The sequence below is a fragment of the Dama dama genome, chromosome 2 (genome assembly GCF_033118175.1).
Source record: "Dama dama isolate Ldn47 chromosome 2, ASM3311817v1, whole genome shotgun sequence".
In the NCBI taxonomy this organism is placed as follows: domain Eukaryota; kingdom Metazoa; phylum Chordata; class Mammalia; order Artiodactyla; family Cervidae; genus Dama; species Dama dama.
Window position 1 is genome coordinate 5,784,591 of NC_083682.1, and position 27,736 is coordinate 5,812,326.

The window sequence follows — 27,736 nt, forward strand, 5'->3', positions numbered from 1 at the left end:
AAGGGTGGGAGGGCGCTGGGGGCTGCTGCTCTCCCTGTGTGGGGGAGACACAGGAGCGGAGGCCCCTGGGTGCAGGGTAAGGTGGCTGGGCAGTGGCTGGGTGGGTGGCAGCGGGAGCCAAGGCAAGCGGGCCCCTCCCTGGGGGCTGGGCCAGGCTGGGGCCACAGGAAATCACAATAATTACAAAATAAAACCTTTTCCGCTTGGCGGGAAAACAAATAATAAAAATCCAACAAAATAAATTAGAGGTTTATAAAAGGCGGGCGGGCAGGGGGGTGGCCGGGCGAGCGGGCGGCAGGTCAGAGGCCGTTGGCGCTGCCGCGCTGTATCAGTGGCACCTTGCTCAACTCCACGACGGGCGAGCGCGGCTTGTTCTTCATCTTGGGCACCCGCTGCACCAGCTGCTGGGCCTCGCGGTAGGCGTCGCGCAGCTCCTTCTTCCACTGTACCAGCTCTGGGTCACTCTGCGCACACACTGGCTGTTAGGCGGGGCCCCGGCCCTTCTGGCCCCGCCCCAGCCATTCTGGCCCCGCCCCGGCCCCATCCCTGCCCCACCCCGGGTCCCCACTCACGTCGCACTGCAGGACGAACTGCTTGCCGCCTCGGATCTTGAGGAGGAGGCACTTTCGCTCCTTGATCTGCGTCTCCTCCACCGACTGGATCTCCTCCATGGTCAGCAGGCTCTGCTGCAGGGCGGGGAGCGGGCGGTGAGGGCCTGGGACCGGCCCGCCCATCCCAGGGGTTCCCGGGCCCCGGGCTGCTCCTTACCGGGGCCTCGCCCTCGCCCCGCCATTCGAGCCGGTTGGGGAACAGGTAGAAGTACCGCCGCTGCCACTGGGTCAGGAAGGGGTTGCCCATCTTGGACATGTAGCCATGCATGATGCAGTCCTTGCCCAGGGCGTAGTCTGACGTGAGAGAGCAAGAGAGGGGCACTCAGCCGGCTGCCCAACCCGGGTCTGAGTCCTGGATCAGCTGCTCTTTGGCAGGGACCCCGGCTGACACCTGAGCCTGCTTCCCATCTCTAGAGCGGGCAGTGGGCACCCATGCAGCTGCTGACCCTCACCTTCCTCGTGGCCCAACTGCTTGTTTTTGGTTTTCTTGCGGGCCTCCAGCCGGTCCGTCTCGGCGTTGATGGTGTCAAAGACAGTCTCTGCGACCTCCTGCTGCCACCGCTCCGAGATGGTCAGGGGGAAGTTGCGGTAGAGCTCCTGGTCACTGTCCAGTAGCTTCACCAAGAGGGTGGAGAAGGGATGGCTCTCAGCCACAGGCCAGCCCGGCCGCAGGGCCCGGGACATGGTGGTCTGATCCAATGGCCACCCCTGGGGACATGTGGGAAGCAGGAGCCCAAGGCCCACCAGGCAGATGGTGCTGACGTGGGGATCTCATAGGGCCAGAGGACGGAGGACACTGCCAGCCGTGCTCAGGGCTGGGAGGCCAGGCCAGGCCCCATACCTTGATTCCTTTTGTGTCCTCCTCATCAAAGGAGCCAATGTCGAAGGCGTCAGCTGCATTCACCTCCCCTCGTGGGGGGATCAGTGGGGGCGGGTACTGCAGTGGAACAGGGGCTAGGCATCAGGACCGAGCAGGGGCACCCGAGCACGCCACCCGGCCCCGGTTCTGGGCTGTTACCTTTTGCAAGAAGACCATCTGCCAGTCCAGGGAACGGAAGAAGGGGCTCTCCTTCACCTCCTGGGCCCTGTGGGAAGAGTGGGTCACTGGGGCTTGGCACCACCCAGGTTGGGGGGACAAGGTCTGGGCTGCGGGACAGGCAGCCTAGGTTTAACTGCTGGTTTAGCCATACTCTGGCTCTGCAACCTTGGGCAAGTTCCTTAAACCTCAGCCTGTTTTCTCATCTTTCAAATGGGGAGAACAGGAGTTTCCACGGCCATAGGGCTGTGGTGAGTTTAATACTGGGAATCTTGCAACATCACGCCCAGTGCTTAGTAAATGTTTAATAAACATAAAAAGCTGCTGTCATCATCATTAGCAACATCATCTTTGTCCGGTCTGTGCCCACCCCCAGCAGCTGTATGGCAGGCACTCTCCACTTGGGAACACTGGGCAGGGCTGCCCTGGCCCCAACTTGTGAACTCTGCCAAGTAGGCTGGGACCACAGATTGGGGGGGATCCAGTGACAGGACACAGCCTCAGAGGAACACGGGCAGAGGCTCAGGCAGGCTGCCCCAGCAACCCCTGCAGACGCCTAGACACCGCAGTGTGGACATCATCCAGCAGGGCGGGAAGGCCTGGGGTAATGGCCGGGGTCCCGGGCACTCACCCTCGGCCCAGGCAGCCTAGCCTCCGGTTGACATCCCTCTGCAGCAGCCCCTCCAGCAAGGAGCGGAGCTCAGGGGAGAAGGAGTCGGGCAGCTCCACAGCCTGCAGGGAGGAGGGGACGTTGGCAGGGGCCCACCCTGGCCCCCATCACAGCTCTGGGCCTCCTGAGGCTGCATGAGGCAGGGGCGGGCAGGTCCAGGCCCCCAGCAGAGAGCTTCCGAATGGCCCTAGCAGGCATGTTTGCTCTGACAGCATGGGGAAGGGAGAGCATACAGGGCCAGAGGGTGGGCTGCTGGCAGCCAAGACCCTGATGCCCACATGAGACCCCAGCTGCACTGTGGCCCCTCATGAGCTCCACCCAGCCTCCCCGGTTTGGGACCCTTCACGCACCATTGTTAATGTCATTCTGTCGATCTCATGCTTGTCTTTGGTCTTGTGCTGCCGGAAAGGGCTATGCCTGGGCAAGAAAAGCCAAAGTCCAAGGTCAGAGAATGGGAATGTGCAAACTGAGGCAGGCTGCATGAGTGCCTGCTAAGTCACTTCAGTCGTGTCTGACCGCGCGACCCTATAGACTGTAGCCCGCCAGGCTCCTCTGTCCTTGGGGATTCTCCAGGCAAGAACACTGGGGTGGGTTGCAAAGAGTCCGACATGACTGAGCGACTGAACTGAACTGAACTTGCCATGCCCTCCTCCAGGGGATCCTCCTGATCCAGGAATCGAACCCACAACTCTTATATCTCCTGCACTGACAGGCGGGTTCTCTACCACTAGTGCCACCTGGGAAGCCAATGAATGATCCTTACCAAAGCCAGGGATGGTGCCACCTCTGACAGCCCGGCAGCAGAGGGCCCCCCACCCCAGCCCTGGGGGAAAGCCTGTTTCTGTCCTGTGCACCCGCCCTGGGACAGCCTGCTCACCCTCGCAGCAGCTTGAAGAGCATGCAGCCCAGGGAAAACCAGTCAGCACTGCTGTCGTAGGCCACACCCTTCTGTAGAACCTCGGGAGCCATGTAACCGTGGGTGCCCCTGGCGGAGGAAGGAGGCCATAAGCGGGTCGGTCGGAGGGTGCGGGAAGGGGGCGTGGGGCTGGGGCACTCACACACTGGCGTGAGGCTTCTTCTTGGAGAAGTCACAGGCCAGGCCCAGGTCTGAGATGCGCACGTGGCCGTGCTCGTCCAGCAGGATGTTGGCCGGCTGTGGAGGAGGCTCAGTGAGTAGCTCAGGACAGGACCCGGCCGGGCAAGACGCCAGCCGGGTGGCTGTCTAGAGGTAAGGGTGTCCAGAGACGGGCCTGGGTCGGGGGCGTGGGGATTGCGGAGGGGAGGAGCCAGGCCGGGAAGAGGGCGGGGCACGAAAGGGGGAGGAGCCAGGCCGGGAAGGGGGCGGGGCCACGGCGGGAAGAGGGCGGGGCGGCGCCTCACCTTCAGATCCCGGTAGACCACGAAGCGGTTGTGCATGTGCTCCAGGCCCAGGATGATCTCCGCGGCGTAGAAGCGCATGTCGGCCTCGGAGAAGACCCCGTGCTGGGACAGGTGGTAGTGCAGGTCCCCGCCTGAAGGAGGCAGCCCGCAGGAGGGGGCGCTCAGCTCCCACCCCGGTCCCCAGCCCCGAGGTCCACCTGGGGCCAGGCTAGGCACTCACCGTTCATGAGATCCAGGATGAAGCTGAGCTTGTCTGGCGTGTGGAAGGCGTATGACATGCAGACGATGAACGGGCAGTCCTAGGAGGGGGTGGAAGAGGAGGTCAGCGCAGGCTGCACTAGGTTTGGAGCCGGGGGCTGAGGCGAGGCGGGCTGCCGCTTACCCCAGTGCTGACGAGCGACAGCATGATGCGCTCGTTCAGGGCCAGGGTCTCCCCTTGCTTCATCTTGATGCGCTTCTTGTCCAGACACTTCATGGCGTACCTGGGGGAGAGGGGCCGGTCCCTCAGTCGGTCTGCTGGCACCTGCAGTGCAGGGCCCCAGGGGTGCAGTGGGGTGTGGCTGGTCCTCAGGGCACCCCCCGGGGGGCCCTCCTCCCCCTCAGGCATCCCACCCAAGGCAGCGGACCCGGCGCTCACATCTTGCCCGTGTCGGCTTTCCGGCAGCCGTAGACCTCACCAAAGCCACCTCGCCCGATGATGCGGTGCACGCTGAAGTCGTTCATGGTCAGCTGCGGGGGTGGCAGGCGGGGGAGTCACCACAGGCTGCCCGGGCCCCACCCTGGGAGCAGCAGGGTGTTCCCCCAAGGCCCCTGACCCAGGGCCACCCTTCCCAGGTGCCGCTCTGCCTGGAGCCATCCACACTGGGGTCCCAGCACCAAGCCCACAGCTGCCCCTGGGGGTTGAAGGTAGACTCCCCCGGCCGCCCCGGGCCCTGGGGAGGAGCAGCAGGGAGACGATTCTGCACGCCCACCCAGCCCACTCACGTGGATGTTGAGCTCCACATTCTTCCACTGGCAAAATCGTGTGAATTTATCACTGCAAGAGAAGAAAGAACCCAAGCTCAACTAAGCCTTAGAAAGTGAGTGAAATTGATGCTGGGGGCAAGCTGGCCTCACCCACTGCTATTGCCTGGGCTCCCAAACCTCGGAGTCCTCTTCCGGGCCTGCCAGGAAGAATGCCAACACGGGCTGCCCCCACCTGCCTCCCGGCAATACCAGCATTGTTATCAGTCTTTGGGTTTCTGCTTGGATCAGATAAACTTAGAGGTGAGATCTTCCCATCTGACCCCGACTTCCTGGTACCACATCCACAACAAGGCTCATTTCATTTCCTTCCTTGCATACGTCCAGTGACACACCACTCTCTACCAGTGAAGCCCCTACGAGATGGCAGGGCAGCTGGGGCACATCAAGGAACGTGCCCCAGGCTGGCTCTGGCCGTGAAGGCCACGGGGGCAGAGGGGTGGGCAGTGTGTCCTCGTGCCCATCCTTACCACCAGCCTGATACTTCTCATCCCCAGTGGGCCCAGCAAGGGGCTAGACAGTCGATGGGGGGAAAGACACATGGGTGGTCCCTCGCTCCCTTTAGACAGGGACGGGTTTTGAGGTGCCTAGTGCTGAGAAGGGCGGGGTGGGTGGGGGAGGTGGTGACCTCTCAGGAGTCCCCGCGCTGGCATGTAGACAGGCCCAGGTGCGCACACGCTGGACACTGACAGGCCGGCGGCTCTCCTCCAGGACATCCGCACCCCTTCTCAGAGCACCCCTTCTGCTCCTGCATGTGCCCCGCTCTCACCTCTCGATGAATTTCTGGAACACGTCTCCTCGGAGGTTCTGGCAAATTTCTTCGATATATGGCTAAGGGAGGGAGTGGGAGGTGGGTGACTGAGCCATAGCGAGAGCCAACCAGGCTCCGGGACTATGCCGCCCACGGGGGACCCTCGCTGGGCTGGGCGGGAGTGGGGACAAGCCCAGCACACACCTGGAAGAGATCTGGAGGCACCTGCTTCTTCACCAGATGGCCCTGGACGTGCTCGATGGCACTCTTCGAGAAGGGCTGGGGAAGGAGGGAGAGACGAGTGACTTCTCCACGGGGCCGGCCCTCCCATCCCCACGCCCAGGCCGGCACATGGGCCCCGGGCACTCACATGTGAACAGGCCAGCAGCTCCTTCATGATGTACGTGTCGAAGATCTCTCGGCTGTAGACCAGGCGCTCCTCCTCTGTTTCCAGCTTCTCATATTTCTTGATCTAGAGGACAAGATCCCCACAGGTGAGCCCTGGCCCAGCGGGGCGCGGGACTGTCTTACAGGTTCAATGAAAGCAGCCACACGCAGCAGGGCCAAGCCAGCCTGGCCTCACCTCCTCGTAGAACTCCACCAAGGGCTTGGCCTCCTCCAGGTGCTTCAGGCAGAAGTCTCGGAAGAGCAGGTACCCTGAAAGCAAGTGTTTTGCGTCGGGCTGAGTCACAGCCCCACAGAGGCCATCCCATCACGGTGGGGGGTGTGGGCTTGGGGCTTCCTGGGCAGAACTGGCCAAGGAGGTGGCAGACATGGTCCCTGCCCTGGTGGCCTCGGAGGTCACCACCAACAGAAGAGTCTCAGATTCAGGGTTGGGGTGCCCGAGTTCCCACCCCTCTCAGAATCTGCTTCTTCTGATGGTGGCTGGAAAGCGGCAGGCGCCCTGGTGAGACAGAGTGTGGGGCTGACTCTGGCATCTGGGCCCCCTGCCCTCTCAATGCAGTCTGGGGCCTGCTTCTCCCCCAGGAGGGGGACACACCCAGCGGGCAGCTGGGCCGCGTCGGTGCAGTGAGATCTGCCTGGGCCAGGCCAGGGCTGCTGCGTGGGGGCTGGGGGTGCTCTGTCCTTGGACCTTACACCCCGCCTCCATCATCAGGCTGGCTCTCACAGCTGCCACTCCCAACAGGTGGACAGGGGCGGCAGGTCCACTGGGGGAAACCGAGGCTCAGGGAGACCTGTCAGGCAGGTGGAACCTGGCAGCCTGAGGGGAACTCAGGGCTCTCCTGCCCAGCGGCAGGTCCTGGGAAGGACACGGCAGAGGCTGTGTGCAGAGGGCTCCAGACAGCACGGCCTCTGGGGACGGCAGGGGGTGAGAAGGGCTGCAGGAAGGGCAGGCAGGAGACCCTGGAGGACGCAGGCCAGGGGCCGGGCCCCAGAGCAGCCCTGGAGGGCCAGCAGGAGGAAGGGTGGTCCCGACTCCCTCGAGCCTGACATGGGTGCCCAGGCTCAAGCTGGGTGGCTTTGCACACCTCTGGGGGCCCTGCCCCCTCTGCCAGAGCTCTCAGCCACGGCTTCTGGTAAGGGCAAATGGGCCTTTCAACAGTGGACCTTGAGGAACTCGAGCCCCGGGCTTCCCGGTGGGCAAGGGGCTTTTCATTGCCACCACCGCACCTGGGCCTCCAACAGTCTTGCACAGTGGGGCTCCAGAATGCTAGCTCTCAGGCGAGGCTCAGAGAGGGGCAGCGATGTGCCCAAGGTCACACAGCGCAGGCAGGGGACCCACGCTGCAGGCCTCCCTGACACACAGACTCCCTAGGCCTGACCTCCGGGCCAGGCCACTCCCATTTCAGAGCCGAGGTCCCTTCTCCGGGAAAGGCCGAGTCAGAGCTGTGGGCGCCCGGGCCTGCTTCCCCGCACCCCGCCTCCCCCTCCCGCGGGCGCCCGCCTCTAAGGCCGGGGCCCTGGAGGCGGCGGCCGAGGGGCCTGCCGGCGCAGGTTGCTCACAAAGAGGGCCGTGGGGGCGGGGGCGACCGCAGCGGCAGGCGCCACAGGAAGGGCCCCGCCCCTTCCTGTCAGTTCCACCAACGGCCCCAGCAGCTGTGCCTGCGCCAAGGGGAAGCTGCAACTCTCGAAAACAAAAACCCCAAAGGAGGAACTTCCCTGGCGGTCCTGGAAGACTGCTGGGCCCCCACCCCGCTTCAGGGGCCTCCCGGGGCGACGGCCAGGGGCTGGGAGACGGTAGGTCCCGGCCCTGCCGCTAGCAGCGGGGATCTCGGGCTGCCCTGTGCTTCCCCCACGGTGGACGGGAGATCTCTTGGTAGAGAGGGGGCACACAGCCCGGTCAGCTGGGGTGGCATACAAAGGCGACCCCGGGGTCCTCCTGCCCCCACCCCCTGGTCTGGCAGCCGGACTGGGAGGTGGGGCGGATGCCCTGGGCTTGGCAGAGCCCCCGCCATACTCACCCAGCTTCTGGGAGAAGATCTTCTCGAAGGTCACCTCGCCCCGGTCCTCCAGGTACTTCTGCATGACGCTGCGGATGCTGGAAGACAGGGCGGGTGGTGGTGACCCAGAGTCCCCATGGTTCCCGCCAGGCCTGCTGGCCCTGCTCCCTTGGAGGGTGGCTGCATCTGCCCCTGGAATCTGCAGTGGAGGGCACTGCCAGTGGCTGTCATGCTCCCTTCCAGCAAGGCAGCCACCCCGTCAGACCTGACCGTGGGTCACACCAGTGGGACCCGAGGAAACCTGTCTGCCCACCAAAGCTCCGTCTTCCAAAGCTAGGGTGACCAGCAGGTGGCTGCTCAGAAGTCGGGTCCCAGCCCTTCCTCGTGCTGGCTTCAGGGAGTTGGCCGAACCTCAGAAGCCAGGCCTCACCCATCAGCAGATGATGGATCATGGAAATACGGCCCATCCTCACAATGGGATACCACTTGGCCATGAAACGGAGTGAAAGGCTGGTATACGTGTGCCCCACAGTACGGACCAACCTGCGAGTGTTCCACCAAGTAACAGTCACCAAAGCCCACACATTATATGATTCCATTTATACCACAAGTCCAGAAGGGGCAGATCTACAGAAAGCAGATGAGTGAGTGTCAGAAGCTGGAAAAGAAAAGAGGAATAACTTCTAATGGGCCAGGGTTTCTTTATAAGGTGATGGGAATGTTCTGGAATTAGGCAGTGATGAGGGCTGCATGACACAGTAAATGTACTGAAATCCACTGACTTTAGCACTTCAACATGATGAATTTTCTGTCATGTGGATTATATTTCAATATTGGGGGAAGAAAAAAAGTCAAGCCTCAGCTCCCTTGTCCCTAATACCTAAAGTAGGACCCCTGGCCCTGAGCTGCCTCCAGGGCAGCGGAGGAGCGGGGGCTGCCCCTGTGACCGCGGAAGCCCAGGTTATCACACTCCCCGCCCCCGGTTATCTCACCCCCATCACCGAGTGCTCTGGGAAACTCACACCTGGCCAGGTTTCATGCCTCAGTGGCAGCTTGGTCTCCCCTCCTCTCCTTTCCTGGGCCACCTGCAGTCCCCCCCAGCCACCGGCTGCGGTCCCACCTGGCTCTCGAGATGCTCACAGGGTCTCAGGATATGGGGGGGCCGCCAGAAGGTCACGGGTGAAAAGGATGCTGTGTGCCCACCTCTCCATATCCCTGCCTGCCTCGTGGAGCCCAGCACAGGGCCCTGCTGCCCACCACCTGCTAGAAGGCGCCATGCAGCCCTGCCCCCCAGGGAGGCCTGCCCAGGGCACCGGTCCTACGTCTGCGATTCCGTGACATTAGAAAGCATGAGACGAACTGCATGGGGCCCAGTCAGCTGGAGGAGACTCAGGCAGGAAAGAACGTTCTGGGCCATTGGAGAGGTCACGTGGAGGAGGTGGAACCTCACTGAGTTCCTCAAATGCAAACAGGATGTCGACAGGTGGTGAAGCCCAGGGTGGGTGGTGGATGTGGGGACAGGCACGGGAGGCCTGGCCGGGAAGAGCCACTGGGCAGGGAGGAGGCTCGACAGACCACACTTGGGAAGCTCGGTTGGGTGGCGGGTGAGTGGACGGGCTCTGTTGGAGGCAACATGGGGGGAAGCCCAGGTATCTGATGACGCGGGGCCAGGAAGGAGGGTTGAAACAAAGTGGGGTAGGGGCAGGCTAGGGGTAGATGGACAGACGGACAGAACTGACAAGGCCAGTTGGGGTTTTTGAGGCCCCATCAGAGAGGGGGCCTGAGGACAGAAGGCCAGTGCAACCAGCAGACCTTGCCCAGCCCCTAGCCCTAACAGGTGGGGTGACTCCTGCCCTTTCCTTCTGAAGGGGTTGGGGTGGAGGTCCAGCCCTGAGCTGGCCAGGCCCTTGCCTGCACTTGAGCCACATGAGGCAACGCGGGCGCACACAGAACCACTGTGGGCACAGGCCTGGAGCCGTGATCCCAGGAGCTGGGAGACCCCGTGACCCTCCCTGAGAATTGTCTCTAACAGGAGAGTGGGGTGCCGCTGACCCAGATGGCCCTCCTGTGTCCCCATCCTGTGACTGCAGCAGACAAGAGCCCCAGCTGAGGGCCAGGGGCCCGGTGGCCCTGAGCTACCACTTCAGAGCCAGTTCCGTCCCAGAAAGCGAGGACGCCCTCCACGGCCGTGGGGACTCCAAGGCTGGGCAGTGGCCCTGAGCCAAGCCGGCACACCCTCCCTCCTGGGGGCCACATACCCACTCACAGTCACCACCAGCCTCTGCCAAGGGCACAGCTCCTTGGTCCTGAGGGACTTTCAGGGACTCTGGAGGCAAGACCCGACTCCAAGGCCCCCCAAGCACTTAACACATATCAGGAGTTTAAAAATTGTGATACTGAGCAAGATCCAGCCCCCGCCCCAGGCCTGCAGACTAGAGACAGGAGCCCAGGGAGGCTGTGGGCCGTAGTGTGTGCCCATCCCGTCAGGCCCGCAGCCTGGCGGAGGGCAGCTCAGGGCCTCTCGTTTGGATGGGCACACAGGCTGGGTGGTGTGCTGGGCTGAGTACAGCAGCGGGGCCCAGTGCAAGGTAACGGAGGCTCAGCAGGTCCACAAGACCAGGCAGCCAGGAGGTATGGGTGTGTGGCTCCGGGGACCCCACAAGGGCCAGATTTCTCCTGGGAGGCGGACAGGAGGGCTGGGCCCTCAACCGCTCTGCGGTTCGGCTCTTGGGTCTCTGTCCACATCCCGTTCCTGGGTTTCAGGACCTCTTGGTCTATGGAAGGGGGATGGTAACGAGCAAGAAAGAAAAAAGAAGTATCACAGAATGTTGATTCTCCACGGAGGGGGACTGTCCAGAGACAGGTAGGTGTGGGTGACAGGCAGAGCGACACCAGCCTGTCAGATGACCCCACGGGGCAGCTGGGTGTGGCCCCTGCAACAGTCACAGGGAAGCTCCTCCCCGCCCCCCAGCCCCGCCCCCCAGGAACCAGCAGGACTGGCCCAGGCTCAGCAAAGGTGGCACACGATGGGAATGCCCAGCGGGGAGCAGGGCCTCCACTTCCCTCTGCAGGGCCCCGTAGGCTGGACACACCAAGGCCAGGGAAACAGGCTCTCCAAGGGCCTGCCCAAGAGCCAGCGGGGCCAGCAGCTCTTCTCTGGGCACCGCGCCGGGCACAGGCCTTTTCCTCCCTCCCAGGGGCTCTGCCCGCTGCCGGCTGGGCCCCGGGCGCAGCAAGCTAGACCCCGCCTCCCTCGGAAGACCGCACGGGGTGGATGGCCACAGCATTCTTCCCAGCCCGCAGCACTTCACTTTCTTCCTTAAAAAGAAAAAAATGTTTTCTAAATAAAATAAACAACCCCCCCACCCCAACCCGAATCAAACACGAGGTCAACCTCGGCAGTCCTTGAAGGGGAGGCCTCCAGTCAGCAACGTTAGGGTTTCCTGTCTGTTCCCACGGGGCTGGGGCCCAGGGAGCTGGCAGGTTAGGAAAGCGTGTCATGGGGGACACTCCTGCCAGGGTGGCAAGTACAGGCTGGCACGCGAGGCGGTGGCAGCCTCCTGGGCTGGGTCACCTTTGTCTCCTACCCCCACGCCCTGATACTGGTGGAGTCTGAGTGGCGATGGGCCCACAGCAGCATTCCTGACCCCACCCAGGTCAATGACTCTGATATCCAGGAGCGTGCGGCCCCCAGATGGACATCAGGCTGTTGGGGGAGACCCATGCCTGCATCTTTCCTCTGTCCCTGCCCCCGAAGGACCCTCTGGCTCCCAGCCTCTCAGGGGAAGGGGCTCGGCCGACCTGGTTCCTGCAGTTGCCTGGTGTCCAGGCTTGGGCTCCAAATGGCTCTTCCCTCCTCCCTCCCAGAGGCCAGGCCAAGTTACAGACTTTAAATGTCCAGCTTCCCCATTGTAAAATGAGGATGTCAACAAACGCTGAATCGCCAACACTGAGCTGACCGCTGAGAAAGGCGGAGAGGACACGGCGATAGAAGAACGCAGCCTGTCGTGTTGGGCTGCCTTCTCCTGGAGGGAACCCCCCTTCTAGAATCTGATCACACCTGCCATGTCCTCAGAGAGTGGGGCTATGACTGGACCCTTCCCCAGGGCAGGGCCCGTGAGCATCTTCCCGAGCCCGAAGGGCTGGAACTCCACTCTGCTCACAGATCGGCCTGGGGGGCCCCGTGGGCAGAGCCCAATACCTGCCCTGCCAGGAGCAAAGGCCCCCCGGTGAGAGCTGCCTGGCGGCTGGGGAGACAGCACTTCCGGCCCGCCACCCCAGCGAGGGCTGGGGTGATGGGGCGGCAGGGGGAGGGCTGAGGGGGAGAGCTTCCGGCACCTTCTGGCGCCACGTGGTTCAAGGGGAAAGCTAAGTCCCTGGCTCTGTGGCACGGTGGCCTCCCAGATACACCCACTCAGGGTCAGAGACCGCAGCCTGTGTGGATGGGGTGGGACCTCAGGGTCGAGAGCAAACACGCTCATCTTGATGGTGAGGAAATCGAGGCCAGAAGACGCTGAGAAGCAGCACACCCTGAGTCCCAACCTAGCCAGTGGCAAGAAAATGTCCAGTCCCCCTCCCAAGAAAGGGCCTCTTTGGGAGAGCTGGGGGCAGGGTCCCAGGGGACCCTGGACTTGTATCCTGGCTGTGGGTGCCGATCAGGCTGGGGCAGCCCCAGCTGGCACATGGCAGGGCCAGGGGCCGTGGTTCCTGTGCTCCTGGGTGACAACATGCTAGAGCCACGGTGCAAGCTGGCCCGGGGGCTCTGCACTCGGGGGCAGCCACGCCAGGAACCGACACGCTCTGGGAGAGACGGCTGGCAAGCCAGCAGACCAGAGGCTGTCGCCACGGCCGGGGCACTCCTCTGGAGCATTTCCAGGAAACCTGGCACCACGGTGCCAAGAGGTATGAGGAAGTCCTCAGGGGCTTCTGATGAATATTTCTCAATGATTCTCCTCGGGGCTGACAACATCCTCAGAGCTCAAGGAAGGACCACATACCAAATGGGAAAAAACGACCGAATCGGCCAGCTCTGGAGCAAGTCCGGGGCCAGGAAAGAGAAATGCGCACCCATGAACCCACTGAGGCATGGCAGCCACAAAGGGACGGCTTGCGGGAAAAGACACTCCAGTGGCCTTGTCGCAGCCTGCCGCTCACTGCTCTTATCCCGTGAGAACAAACCTGGAACAACTTCCAGGGCTCCCTGCCCTGCACTCCCAGGAAGACAGCTATCTGGAACCCCAAGCCCAGAATGGCCTCACTGCTCAGAGAACAGAGCAGCGGACACGTCAGCAACAGAAAACCCACTTCGGAAACCCCGCTCTTCAGCCAGTCAAGACACTATCCTGCCTGTTAACAGCGATGCAGAGGGCAGGTTACTGTCTTAGAAAAGTCTGCAGCCAAACGCCTCATTTTTTAGTATCTTCTGTTTGAAACAGATGAAGGATGACTTGGGTATAACTCTGTCTTCTGTAATCAGCAGAGGACATTGGCCCCTTGGGGCCACAGGGAAAAAAGAAGGGCAGGTGTAGGACTTGCCCGGTGGCCCAGCGGTTGAGATTCTGTGCTCTCAACGCAGGGGGGCCTGGGTTCGATCCCTGGTCAGGGAACTAGATCCCACATGCAGCCACAAAGATTCCTTATGTGCCAACTAAGACCCGGTGCAGCCAAAAGAAAAAATAATAAGGGCAGGTGTGATGGAGGCTGTGTTCTTCAAAGGCTCTCCGGTCCTCGTGGCTTCTGCTGTCTGTTCCAAGGCAGGAACATAATATCCTGGAGGCTCCAGCTGTGTGCACAGAGCCCGGCCCCTCTGCACAGCCTCCCCAGGTGCCCGCGGCGGGCAGGAAACGCCGCCCCAGACTGTGCCTACACCTGACGTCACCGGGAGTTTACTACTAAGGACTGATCGTGCATTAATAGGGCACGTTATTCCTGGCTTGACAGAGCCCAGATTCCCCGGCACGGATTCCAACCTGTCAAGCTCACGCTCCCTTCGAATCCATTTACTGAGAGAACAGCGGGCAGGCGAGCAACTTAATGGCAAAAATGCGAAATCCCATGATCTGGAAAGGAGAACAGATGGGGAAAGAGGTCCTGGAGACCCACTCCTGGGGAGAGCGGGGGGTGGGGGGGAGCTTCGAAGACCCGGAGGGGATGAGTGCCCTAAAAGATAATCTTGTTTTCGGAGGCGGGGGACGGCGAGAGGCGGAGGGATAGGGTGGGAAAATGCTGCTACTGGAGCGGAACGTTCTGGGTAAGGGATAAAAGCCAGCAGGGTTTCTGCTGGTGATGGAGAAGCGGAGGGAGGAGGAAGCAAGAAAACCACCGCCTGCGCTTCTTCCCTCCGCAGACCAAGGGCAGGAAGTCCTGGGAGCAAAGAGTTAACAGGAACGAAGAAGCAGCGGAGGAAGAGCGGCGGGTCTGGGAGACAGGGAAGCCAGAAAAGGGCAGGAAGGAGGAAATTCATGGAAGGGGGAGGGACCGGGAAAGAAAGAGGCAAGAGAAGCACCCGGCTGCAAGAGGCACCCGGCTCTGACATCTGCCACTGGGGCTGCCGCAGTCACCAGGGAGGGCTGGGCATCTCCTGGGACCGCCCAGGCCGGACTCCCCTGCCAGGAGCCCAGAGATTAATTACACGAGGCCTCCGTGGTCATATTAAGCAAACGACGATCATTATGGGACCGTGGCCGCTGCTGGGAAAGACAGACAGCAGCTTCTCCGGAGAGCGGCATTGACCACAGACCCCGAGAGCCGAAGGAGCACAGTGGGGTGTGTGTGTGTGGCGGGGGTCCATCGGTCAAGGGCAGCCCCCTCGTTGGACCGAGGTGGAAACTGAGGCAGGCTCGGCCAGGATAAGGGGTGTCCCTAGGGCCCAGGTGAGCTGGCACTGCAGCGGGATTGCAAGCCAGGTCTCCAGACTCCTGCCACACAGCTGCCTCCCTCTGCCAGAGGGCGAGAAATGAGTCTGTCTCCTTTGGATTCTATAGAGTGACAGAAGGGGAGGCCCCTGTGCCAACTCGAAGTGGCCCTGTGCCCAACAGCTCCTGTTCCCCAGCCCTGAGAAGTCAGAGCTGTGAGCCAGCCCAGCTCCCAGCCAAGCCACAACCCAGGCACCAGCCGCAGGGAGGCTGCCAAGATGGACCACCCCAAGGTGGGAACGGCTCCAAATGGCACCTTGTCCTAGGCAAACCACGGCCCTCCTCCCTGACCCCGATGTCGTGGCCGAGGGGAAGACGTGACCCCGGGCGGGGAGGGGACTGGGCCCTGTGAACCAAGACAGCTGATGGCGTGGGGTTGCCCTGTGGCTTCCAGGCCACCCTCCCCCCAGACCTATGGCTCCCTGGGCATGGGGGGGCCAGCTGGCACACATTCCTCAAGAGAAGGACCAGGGTGAGCGCAGAGGTCCGGAAGGGTGTGTGGAAGACAGGACGCACAGCGGGGAAAGAGCACCTGGGAGCCCGGAGACCCCAAATTCAAACACCACTTCGCCTCTGTGACCAAGTCTCTTCCCCTCTCCAAGCCTCAGGTGCTTCGACTTATTAAGTGGGAAAATACCAGCTGCCGTGCCCGTTTCCTACGGTTGTGAAAAGGATAAAACGGGGTACAAAGCACTTTGCAAACTGGCAACTGTAAGATACAGTCATAACAATCTTCAGGGCAATAGGTGTCAGACCCAGGGGGCAACGGGCAGCGTCCCCTCCGAGGTGGAAGGTGTGGATTCCGAGGCCCCTGCCCAGCCTCAGCTCGCGGCGAGTGCATCGAGTGCCCCTCACAGGCGCCGGCCATCCGCCCGAGGTCGTGCCGCCAAGTGGCGACCCTACCTGAGGACCCCTGGCCCCTGGCTCTCGGCCTCCTGCTGCCCCCCTCAATCTCACAGTCCCCCTGCCTTCAGACACCACGTGGTCCTGCTATTTCTTGAGCAACTACTACATGCAAGGCACGGCCTTGCCAACCTCGCGGGGTGGTTTTTTGGATCGGCTGAGATGACAGATGTCAGAAATAAATAAATTATTATGACTTCCACCACTACTCCTTTCAGCGCCGTCGACATCAAGGGTGTGACGGGGACAGAAAAAGAGGAACGTCTTCTTTCTCAGGGTTCTAACACCTGCAGAGCCAAGCCGAGGCGGGGCCCCACCGCCAGCAATGCATTCTGGGGCGAGATTACCCAAACGCAGAGAGTTCCAGAAAAAGCCCCGCCTCACGCTTTGCAGAAGTCCAACCTGCTGGAGGGTCTCGAGGCCGCGGCCACCACGGAGAGCCGCTTGTGCGCCCCAGAGGCCAACTCCCCCATTTCCTCCCTCGTGGCTTTGTCATTTCTGAACTCATTTTTGTTCTAACTGTCGCTGCTCCCCGGACAGCCCCGGGCTGGCAGTCAGTCTGGTTCCTGTTTTGAGAAATCTGATTGCAAATGTCTGAGAAAAAAAAGGGCCCTAACGGCCTTTGCAAAACGCAGACCAGTTTTCCTCTCCCCGGCCTGGTGTTCAGTCAATCCGAAACCCAGTGAACGGGCAGGAGAAAGCACTGGAGATGTCGGCAGGGTACCCACCCCCCGAGGCCGTTTGGGCCCCGCTTCACTCAGGATGCCACAGAGTCACAGCCGTTATTTCACACCGTCCACATTTCACAGATGAGAAAACTGAGGCCCAGAAATGGGAAGGGACTTGCCCAAAGTCACATGATAAGACCAAGACAGCTAGGATGGGTCCAGGGTCCTGGCTGGCAGGGCATATGGCTCTTTAGGCAGAATAGCCAGACCCAGGCTCAGGTTAGAGTGGTGGACCCAACGTGGAACCACAAGCCAGAAGCCCTGATTCTGGTGGCCCAGCACCGCCCTGACTTACCTGTGACACTGGGCAGGCCACTCATGTCTGGGCCTTCAGCTTCCCTATCTGATCCACGGAGACAAAACCCCACCTGACCGACCGGCCCCCTGGGTTGTTGCGAGGCTCAGGGGATGGGAAAATACTCTCAAAGCCATAACATGCTGGACAGCCTCAGCTACTGTCCCTACGCTGTCCACTCCTGCGCCTAAACCCTGAGCAGGTGAAACTTGGGTATCAGGTCAGTTATCTCCCAGAGAGGTGGCAGCTGTGATCCAGCTGCTGCAGGCGTGCTGGGACATCCCCTGGCAAGCAGCACCCCCGGGCTGCACAGGCAGGACTCTCTCCGAAGGCGGAATTCCAGGGGAGAGGGACAGAGCCACCGGGCGCACACCGGACCCTGCGCCCCACTGCTCCCCACCGCTCCCCCAGCCCCCAGAGTACTCTCAATTCCCACCCCAAGCCAGTGACCCGCCGGAAGACCGGGGAAGATCCCCGGAAGACTTGTCTGCCCCAAACCTCACGGAAGGGTCCACCCGAGGGGGCCACGGTGGGGGCCGGTGGAACCCCAAAGAGGGTGGTGCTGGGAGTCGGGGCAGCGACAGGATGGACGACACAGTCGGGCCCGGGGAGATGAGCAGGCAGAGGTGGGGGACTCCACGGTGGGAAGCGGGGGACCCTGGGCTATCCAGAGGAGGATGAAGGGGGTGCACGGCGTCCCCGGGGGAGAAGGCAAGAGCGAGGGGGGCTGACGGAGAAGGGGGCCAGGCGGAGTGTGTGAAGCCAAAGGGAGGCAGGCAGAGCCGGCCCGGGGTCAGCGGGCGGGTCGGGGAGCCCGCGCAGCCGGAAAGACCCCGCGCTGGGGCGCCCCGGGTGTTCGGTGCACAGGGCCGGGGGCGCCGGGGGCCGGGCAGGGCTGCCGGACGCCGGGCGCTGAGGGGGGCTGAGGGGATCGCGGGGCCAGTGCCCGGGCGGCCGGGGCGCGGGGCTGCGGCGCCCGCCTCACCTGGGCTCGGGCAGCAGGATCTTCTTGCTGGCGCGCGCCGCCGGCGTGGCCTTGCTCTTCTCCATGGCCATCAGGTAGCTCACGTCGGCCAGCACCGCCTCCAGGTCCGCCATCTTGGCGGCGGCGGCGGCCTCTCCCGCCGCTCGGCTCCGCTCCGCTCCGCTCCGCGCGCTCGGCCCGGCCCGGCCGCTCCGTCGGCCTCGGGCGCCGCCGCCCGCCCGGCCCCGCTCGGCGCCCGCGGCTCCGCTCGGCGCGGCTCACAGGCGGCGCCGCCCCATGGCGCCGGCTCGGGCCCGGCCCCGGCTCGCTCGGCTCCCGCCGGGACTGCAGTCGGGCCGCCGCCGCCGCCGCCGCCGCCGCCCGCCGCCGCCCGCGCCCCGGAGCCGCCGCCGCCGCCTCCGGCCCCGCCTGCCGCGCACAGCGCCAGCAAGCCCGCGAGGGGCCGGGCGGGCGGGCGGCGGCGCCCCCTGGAGGCCGCGGGGCTGGACCGAGCCTGACCCCCGAGGCCACCACGGCCTCGACTCTCCGCCCACGGCCCCCACCGGCCGTGACCTGTCCCCTGACCTGGGACACGACAGGGACCCTCGCCCGCAGAAGACCCTAGACCCAGACGTTGACCACGACTCGGGGCACAATTCGGCTCCCAGACGCCACGATAGACCACGGCCAGGACCCCACACTGGCATTGCAGAATGTGACCCCAGGGGCCATGATAGACCACTGCCCGGACCCCAGACTTGGCATTGCAGAATGTGACCCCAGGAGCCATGATAGACCACTGCCCAGACCCCAGACTTGGCACTGCAGAATGTGTTCCCAGGGACATGGATCTCAGACTTTAGCTATAACTCCTGACCCCTGACCTTGGACACAGTTGGAAACCTGACACCAGACCGATCACATTCCTGACCCCAGATTCCAAGCAGGAGCCTCAGAACTAGAACTTGGACCACCCCCTCTGACACCATGACCTCAGGTCACCATTCTGGATCCAATCCCCTTCACACCCAGACCCTGATGCTGACCCCTGACCCTTAACAGGACCCCAGATCCAGATTTGGGGCCACGACCGCAAACACTGATCCCAACCACAGACCATGACCTTGATCCCAGCTTGGTTGCTGAGCCCGACTTTGATTCCACCCCCAGATTCAGACCACTATCATGACTCCAAACCCTGGACTTGGGGGCAGAGCCTGGGCCTGGGCTTGGACCATCAGTCCCAGACCAGGGTTCTGGACCCAAAAATTTGGGACACAGACCCAGGACCAAGACATCCAACCAGGACTCAAACGAGCCCTTAACGGGTCGTCATGGACCTGGGACCTGATGACTGCCATCAGACTCCAGACTTACCCCAGTCCCAATCCCCACTCCTACTCCAGACCCAGTCCAGGCCCCAGGACTCCCAGGACTCCCACTCAAGACTGAGGACCGTGCACCAAAAACCCCCTCCCTGGGCCAGAATTATCATGATTCCAGAAAGCGGGATCCAACTTCTCTCAGCCTTGGGGGGGAGGGGGGCGGGTCATGGGGGTCACTGGACTGCCTGGCAAGGGAAATTTACTCTGATGAGACTGCATGGTGGAGGTGGAGGGGATCCATGTATCACAAAGCAGCACCCCATCTCAGGGCGCTGCTCTTAAGAGCCTCTCTGTGTTTTCCAAGGTGACAAGATTCCCTCCCAGTCCTGGGCACATGGAACCAAAGCCTCATGCCAGTTTGTGGGTCAGTAACCAGGACCTTTTTCAAAGCCTAGGATTCTTCACCACCATTGTCATGTGCACTCCTCAGGCTACCTTCTGAGATCAGCCTTGGCAGAGTCCGGAACCAGAGCACATCAGTCAGGATGGTGAGGTCCCCTTCTCAGCCGGTGACACCACCATCCATCCAGACACTCAGGCCAGAACTCCAGGCATTACCCTTGACTCCTCTGTCTCCCTATGCCCTAATCTATCACCATACCCTCTCACCTGGCCTCCTGAGAATCTTCTTAAACCTGTCCGCTTCTGAGGATCCCCAGGGCTCCTGCCCTAATACAGGCCCTGACCAGAGATGCCTCTCTCGAATCTTGATCTGATAGATTTACTGTCTACTTAGCACTGAGAAGCAGTGCTCCAGGCCTTCTGGGGATGCTGAGAGTGGGGAATTCAGAGGGGACTCCAGGCCCCCACCCGACTGTGCCGAAAGCAAATCACGTGAGCAAGTTCCTTAACCTGCAAGTCAAAGTCTTGGATGACTGAGTCCTGCTCCCCTCTCAGGCCAGTGTTGCCATCACCCCCTAAGCCCGAGGTACACCCCCCACCAGCCTGTCCATCAGCTCTTACCCCTGGGCCTTTGTTCCTCCCTCTGTCTCGAAGCACTCTGCGTGTCCTCTTCCCTGGCTAACTCCTGCTCATCCTTTAAGACCTACCTCCTCCAGGCCACCCTCCCCAATCCTTGCTCCCAATTTGTGTACATCTCCAGTTCTGCACTTAGTACCTGTTTCCTTGATTTGAAAACATCATTAATTGCAAGATGCATGTCATTTCAAGTTTTTGACGGGGGGGGGGGGGGGGGGGAGGTGGGATGTGTGTGTATGGTGTTGTCCAGTTGCTCAGTCATGTCCAACTCTTTTGCGACCCCATGGACTGCAGCATGCCAGGCTTCCCTGTCCTTCAGCATCTCTTGGAGCTTGCTCAAAACTCAGGTCCACTGAATCAGTCCACGAAGCTTTATTCAATGTTCACATCCACTGGAAAATGCCTCCTGACGTTCATACCTCCTCTCACTGAAACCAAGGCCCCCAGAGCCCACCATGAGACCTGACACAGAAAGATATAGTCAACATTTGATGAATGAATGAGTGACTGAGTGAACGAGCCCCACAGCCCAAGGTGGCACATGGTGTCTGCGGGAGAAGATGGCCAGAGTAATAGGAGGATGTGACGGAAGGCCTCCGACTTCCTCTCCTCCTGCCTCTCCGAAACTCTTCAGGACTCTAACTACAGTCACTCACTGGCCTGGGGTTTCTGGAACAACTCCTGTTTTAAAACTTCTGTCCAGTGAACTCATTAGGCTAGAGCCCCCTGTGAATTCTGAAAGCCCCCCATCCTGCTCCCAGAGGAGGCCCGACCTCCTCCACACCATCTGCAAACCCAGAAAGCCCTTCCCACCCACTGCCCAACCTGCAACTCAGGCAGGCCTGAAGCCAGGATTGAGAGAGAGAGAGAGAGCCTCCAGGGCCCTCTCCTCGCTGATTCCTGGGACCCTGGAAAGCAGCTCCTGGAAGCCTTGGCCTGGGGAGGCTGTGTTTTGGATGGTGCTGCCCTCTGGTGGTTGAGGGAAGGTCGATTGTCAACTTGGCTTTTCAGTCTGGCTTCAGTCCTCAACTAGCCATTGTCTGGTGCCTAGACGGTGCCAGTCTCTGGCTGGGGTGCTGGGAGTGAACGAGGAGTGGAATTCCATCTCCACCCAGCTGGCAGGCTGCAGATACAGCCATACCTGGCATCTCCCCTGGATGACTAATGCGTGTTGCAAACTTAACATGTCCCACACTGAGCTCTCGCTCCCACCACCCAGCCTAGTCCAACCTGCTCCTCTCCCGCCTCCCCTTCTCAGCCGTTGCTCCTTCACTTTCCAAAAGCCCAGGAGTCATCCTCCACTCCTCTCTTCCCTCACCTGCTCCTGTGCCCCCTCTCCCGGCTGTTATCCAGCTCGTCCCATTGACTACTGGTGTGTCTGTCTCCAAGTATTGTTGTTCAGTCACTGAGTCGTGTCTGACTCTTTGTGACCCCATGGACTGCAGCACGCCAGGCTCCCCTGTCCTTCTCTATCTCCCCGAGTTTGCTCAGACTCATGTCCTTTGAGTTGGTGATGCCATCCAACCATCTAGTCCTCTGTTGCCCCCGTCTCCTCCTGCCTTCAGTCTTTCCCAGCATCAGGGAAAGTGAGTCAGTGAGTCACTTTTTCAGTGAGTCAGCTCTTCACATCAGGTGGCCAAAGTATTGGAGCTTTAGCTTTAACATCAGTCCTTCCAATGAATATTCAGGGTTTATCTCCTTTAGGATTGACTGGTTTGATCTTCTTGCTGTCCAAGGGACTCTCAAGAGTCTTCTCCAGCACCAAGGTACTGATACATCCCAAGTCCTTCCACTGTGCCCTGCTAAACCTGATCTGAGTCCCATCACCTCCTGCCTGGCACTGACTTCTGCACCAGCCTCCACCCTGCCTCTCCTCTAGCCAGAATCTTTTACAGAGTCTTCACAGGCCTAAATCTAACCCCATCTCCAATAACCACCCCTGCACTTAGGAAACCTACCCCTTTCTCTGGCCCATGAGACTTAGAGTCTGGCCGCTGCCCATCCCTCTAACTCAATCCTCCTGCCCTTCCCTGTGCCCTTTAGTCTCCAGTCTCTCTGATCTTCCTTCTGTCACTACAACTAGCCAACTTCATTTCCACCTCTGGGGTGTTGACTTTATAATTCCCCTTGCCTGGAATGACTTCCCTTTCACTCCCTTCTCATAAGGCAGATTCCTGCTCACCCTGCATCCCATGGGTGGAAAGGTTCCTGTTCAGAGGGCTCTCCCTGGGTGCCCCTGTTTGGTGTGGTCCCTGCTGCATTCCTCACACTGGGTGCAAAGTTAGGGCCACAGAAACAAAACTCGGGTCTGGTAAGGAAGAAGGCCCCCTCCAATTAACCTGGCAAGACGATATGTGAGGAGATGGCATGCTCAGGAAAAGAGAGCACGAGTTGGCGAAGGTCTTGAACTTGACATTGTCTGCACATGAGCAAGAGTGAGGTCAGGGGTGAGGACTGGCATGTGCCAAGGCCCAGGAGTGCAGGTTTCCTCTTGCTGGGGCTTCACCTCTGTCTCCATCCTGGGCTTTGAAGAGCCAGGAGGATGAACTTGAGGGTGTTGCAATCCATACAGCTCACCAGGGGTGAGCAGACTGACTGAGAGAAACTCCTGCTTAATGTGGGCGGCCACCTCTCTGACGTCCAGGGCCCACACAGTGCCAGGCTCTGGCTGGGATGCTGGGACTTCACCTCGTTTACTCACTCACTCATCCAACAGTGTACCTTGAGCTCCTAACTACATGCCAGGCCCTGGTGCTTGGCCTTGGGCATCCAACATAGGAGAGATGGCGAATCTATGGGCAAACCATACATAATAATAAACACTGACGCTTCCTGGGTTCTCTCAATGTGCAGGCCACTGTTTCTAGAACCCGGATGATCTCATTTAATACTCAAAACATCCTTATGAGGCAAGTGACGAGTTATCGTTAGGGCCAGGAGCGTGCTCAGGTAAAGTCGGGGAAAACTCTTGAGGACTGGCACTTCCACCAAAGCCAGGATGGGAGGGAAGCAGCTTTGCTGGGGCAGGGAAACGAGATTCCCAAGCAAGTGGGAGAGCAAGGCCCTGAGCGAGGAAAGGGGCCCTGATTATCCAGGAGGCTCCCACATCTCCAGGACACAGGCCTTGTGCTCCTTCCAGCATCGTCCGAGGGCCTTTGATGGCCCACAACTCTGTGCCAGGCTTCCAGGCCGCTGCTCCGCCCGACCCGTCTCCAGGGAGCAGCGCCTCTTCCTGGAACCATCCGGAAGGTCACAAGTCCCTGCGCCGCCCGGGGCCCCAGTCTCCCTTTTCCGCCTTGGAGCCTCAGCGAGACGTGGCCCCGCCTCCGTATCCGGCCCCGCCCCAACTAGGCTCCGCCCCACCCCGCCCTCGCCCCCCCCCCGGGCCCTCTTGGAGCCGTCCCCAGTGCGCATGCGCCTCGTTTTCCGCGACTCGGGCTGAGTCGTGCAGAGGTCCTGCCGTTTGTTTGTTCCTTGACCTTTGAGCGTCTCAGTCAAGGTCTCGTAGACCCCGCCGGCCCCGCTGTAGCCATGGTACTTGCCGTGTCAGGGAGAGGGAGGATAGGTGTGGAAAAGCCCCTCGCTGGGTGCTTTAGATAAAGTTACTTAACCTCTCTGAGCCCTGCCTTTCTCTTCTGTACCCCCCCAGCCTGGCCTCACCGAGTTGTTTTGAGGGAAACGAAGACGTGTATGCAGTGTTGGGCTGAGGGAGATCGCTTTCTGAGCTGTTACTGTTACCCATCCTGAGGACCTTCGACCCCACTTAGGTGTCTCCCTCTCAGGGCCCTCCATGGTCTTTCTCTCCTTTCACTTCTCTTCTCCCCTCCCAGCTTCTTTGCCTCTTTCTCTGCCTTCCCTTTTCTGGATCTTTCAGGGTGTTTCTCTCTGGGTCTTGGTCTCTTTCTGCTTCTCTACCTGTCTTGCCCTCCCAGCACTGCCATGGCGCAGTCTGGGGGTACAACAGCTGGGCTTTCTGCCCCCTTGTCGCTCTCCGGCGTGGGGCAGGTTTAGGAGACAGAAGGCTAGGCTGAGGGCAACTCCAGGTGCTCCCAGACCTTGGGTGTCTGCTCTCACTGTTTCCTGCTGGTACATTGGTGCCAGCGCTGAGGGCTCCTTTCTGGTCTGGGCCCCTGGAAGCGGGGGAGGTAGGGTGACTCTCCCCAGCCAGCAAGTGTCAGGCCTGCTCTGCTGCTGGCCACCCGAATGGCACTTAGCACAGAGCTGACCTGGGAGGACTGGAGGAGCTGGAATTGGCCTTCTCCCCAGGTCCAGCTACCTCACTTGTGGGGTCCACTGCAAATAAAGTGCACAGCCCCTTTTTCAAAACTTAAGAATTTCAAGGGACTTCCTTGGTGGCCCAACAGCTAAGACTTCGCGCTCCCAATGCAGGGGGCCTGGGTTCGATCCCTGGTTCAGGAACTAGATCTGACATGCAGCAACTAAGAAAGAGTTGGCATGGGACAGCTAAAAAAGATCTCCTATGTTGCAACAAAGATAGAAAATCCTGAGTGCCGCAACTAAGGCCAGCACAGCCAAACTAAAAAAAGAAAGAATGTCAAGATGGTGACGATGGCACATTAAACTAAGTGTGGGATCCATCTGAGGGCAGGGCCCTGTGAGACTGCATGGGTCACTTACCCATGAAATTGGTCCTACTTCCCTTTCCTATAAATCCGCCTTTCATTGTGCTCAGTAAATTTCCTTATCCCTCCACTCCTGGAGCAGATGGAGGGGAAGCTGAGCTAGCTAAGTCTAGCCCCACCCTCAAGGAGTTCAAAGTGCCATGGGAGGGGCTGTGGGCACACACCCAGCCTGGTTGCTCAGCAGGCACAAGAGACCGGGGGGAAGGCCCAAGTTCCGGAGTCCTTGGCCCAGTGTTCATGTATGTCCCAGCTCTGCCTTCACTTCCTCTCTCTGAGCCTGGGCTTTGTTAACTGTTCAGCGAAGACACCTGCCCACTCCCTTCCTTGGGTGGAGTTTGAGTGTGAAATGCCACTGCTTGTACACGGAGGCTAGGAATTGAGGCGGATAGGACTGACTCTGCAGCCAGGCTCCAGGTTTTACTAGCCAACACACTTCAGGCCAATGTCCATAACTCGAGTTTCTCATCTTTAAAATGAGGGTAAGGCTTCCCTGGTGGTTCAGTGGTAAAGAATCCACCTGCTAATGCAGGAAACAGGTTTGATCCCTGATCTGGGAGGATCCCACATGCCATGGAGCGGCTAAGCTTGTGTGCCGCAAGTACTGAGCCGGTGCTGTGGAGCCCACGTGCTCAAGAGAAACCCTCACAATAAGAAGCCTGCACATTGCGACTAGAGAGTAGACCCTGCTCTCTGCAACTAGAGAAAAAGTCTGTGCAGCAACAAAGACCCAGCACAGCCAAAACCAAACAAAAACAAGATAATAATAGTAGAGTCGCTATGTATTTACAGTAGCCAAGGCATGGAATCAACGTAAATGTCCACTGACAGATGAATGGATAGGGATGTGGTGCACATATACAATGGGATATTACTCAGCCATAAAAAAGAATGAAAAAATGCCAGTTGCAGCAACATGGATGAATCTAGAGACTATCACAGTAAATCAAGTCAGAAAAAGAAAAATACCATGTGACATCGTTTATATATGGAGTCGAAAAAATGACACAAGGGACTGCCCTGGCGATCCAATGGTTACAATGGGATGCTTTTACTGCCATGATTCCAGGTTCAATCCCTAGTCAAGAAACTAAGATCTCGCCAGCTGCATAGCACAGCATAAATCAATGAAATATGACACGTGAACTTATTTATGAAACAGAAACAGACTCTTAGGACACAGAAAACAAACTTATGGCTGTTTTTGTTGTTCAGTTGTGGTAATCGAAGGGGAAAGGGGGTTGTTGTTCAGTCGCTCAGTTGTGCCCGACTCTCTGTGACCCCATGGGCTTAGCACACCAGGCTTCCCTGTCCTTCACCCTCTCCTGGAGTTTGCTGAAACTCATGTCCGCTGAGTCATGAAAGGGTCTAGGGGAGGGATAAATTAGGAGTTTGGGATTAGCAGGTAAAAACTACTAACTAAATAATAAATATATCCTGTGCTACTGTATAGCCCAGGGAACATTATTCAATATCCTGTAATAAACCATAATGGAAAAGAATATGAAAACAAATACATACATATATGTGTATAACTGAATCACTTTGCTGAACACCAGAAGTTAACACAACATTCTAAATCAACTATACTTCAAAAAAAATAGGGTTGCTGTAAGGATTAGGAGTTACCATGTGTAGATACTTAGACCAGTCTGAGTCAACACATAGAAGGCTCAGTAGATGCCAGCTGTTTTTATTATTTTGTGGCCTGTGAAAGGTATATAGAATGTCCAGGTTAATCCCTTCTGATTGGAAGAGAAACAAGAAGGGCTTCTGGAGGAAGAGGTGAAGGAAGAATAGGTTTTCATAGCTGTGGTGAGGGTGACACACCCTGAACACAGCAACCCTGGGGGCTACAGAGGTGTCTGTTCAAGGCCCCTTAGAAGCACCTGCCGCCAGCCTGGTGCTTCTCCTTTTACAGATGACGATGGCAGGTTATGGAGAGGTCAGTGGCACATGACCCTGGAGAGTTACACATGACAACTTAAGATTCTGGTATACGGAAGGTGTATGGAAGGTGTACCGGCAAAGGCCCAGAGGTAGTGGAGTTAATTACGAGGGTGGAGACGAGTCATTTAGTTGCTAAGTTATGTCTGACTCTTTTGAGACCCCGTGGGCTGTAGCCTGCCAGGCTCCTCTGTCCATGGGCTTTCTCAGGCAAAAAGACTGCAGTGGGTTGCATTTCCTCCATCAGGGGGAATCTTCTCGACCTAGGGATTGAACCCGTGTCCCCTGCACTACTGGCAGGTGGATTCTTTACCACTGAGACACCAGGGAAGCCCGGAGAGGAGGGGTAAATGATGAGGGAGCTTGAGGACTCATCCCGAGACACACACACTGATGGGTTTTAAGTAGAGAAGTAGTCACATCTGAGAGAAATGTGCTGGCTGCCAACAAGGCAGATGGGGGTTGGACTGCAGGCTGAGAAGTCTTAGGGCTCCTGCTGGAGTCAAGGTTCTGGAAAATGGTGGCTTCAACTAGGGTGGCAGGCATGACATTATCGAGAGGTAGATGGGTTTCTGTGATGTTTAAAAGGCAAAATGGACACTCTGCCTTCCTTGACGTCAAGCACAGACACAATCGCAGCCATCCTCAGGAAGTGGACTTGGAATCGGCTGACTGTCCAGGATCCCTCTTCCAAGATGTGCAGAATTGGAGATGGTCCTTAACAGCTCGGCGAGGAGGATGGGCAGGGGCCGCCCAGATCCCCTGAAGGGAGAGATGCGAGCCTTTTTGGGACCTCCTGGGTGTCATCTCAGCTCTCCTGAGATGGCGCAGTCAGGTCTGAGGTCAACAGTGGGCAGCATGCAGGACACTCATCTAAAGGTTGGAAGTTTGTACCCAACAGGCAGGACCCAGTGGGACAAATGCCGATGGAGCCGGACACAGACCCTGCTTGGTGGCCTCGGCAGGCACTGTCCTTGAGAGGCCTGTTCTGTGGCTGGAGTGGGTGGAGGTTGGCCATGGCCTTGGCTACTGGCTCTCCAGGGATGGCCAGAATAGAAATCCCCAGGCCCGTTCGTAGGGGAGCACGAGTCCTTTCGGCTCTCCCCAAG

The 27,736-nt window shown here is 59.6% G+C and overlaps 1 protein-coding gene across 2 annotated transcripts; it reads right to left on the reverse strand.

The window, feature by feature from the left end:
• Positions 1-233: 233 nt before the first annotated feature.
• On the reverse strand, positions 234-17,882 carry GRK2 (G protein-coupled receptor kinase 2). Of its 2 annotated transcripts, none has more exons than XM_061162741.1 (21): positions 17,699-17,882; positions 7,895-7,971; positions 6,055-6,128; positions 5,842-5,943; positions 5,676-5,750; positions 5,490-5,551; positions 4,682-4,733; positions 4,335-4,426; positions 4,080-4,179; positions 3,918-3,996; positions 3,698-3,828; positions 3,376-3,470; positions 3,195-3,302; positions 2,668-2,734; positions 2,279-2,379; positions 1,630-1,696; positions 1,453-1,548; positions 1,064-1,226; positions 769-905; positions 573-686; positions 234-464 (listed from the first exon to the last, which is right to left on the reverse strand). In XM_061162741.1, exons 1-21 carry the CDS (start codon positions 17,809-17,811, stop codon positions 300-302), a joined length of 2,070 nt encoding a protein of 689 aa, XP_061018724.1. In that variant the 5' UTR covers positions 17,812-17,882; the 3' UTR covers positions 234-299. The 2 variants fall into 2 exon arrangements, with proteins under 2 accessions (XP_061018724.1, XP_061018731.1); XM_061162748.1 differs by lacking the exon at positions 17,699-17,882 and adding an exon at positions 8,417-8,592.
• Positions 17,883-27,736: the final 9,854 nt, after the last annotated feature.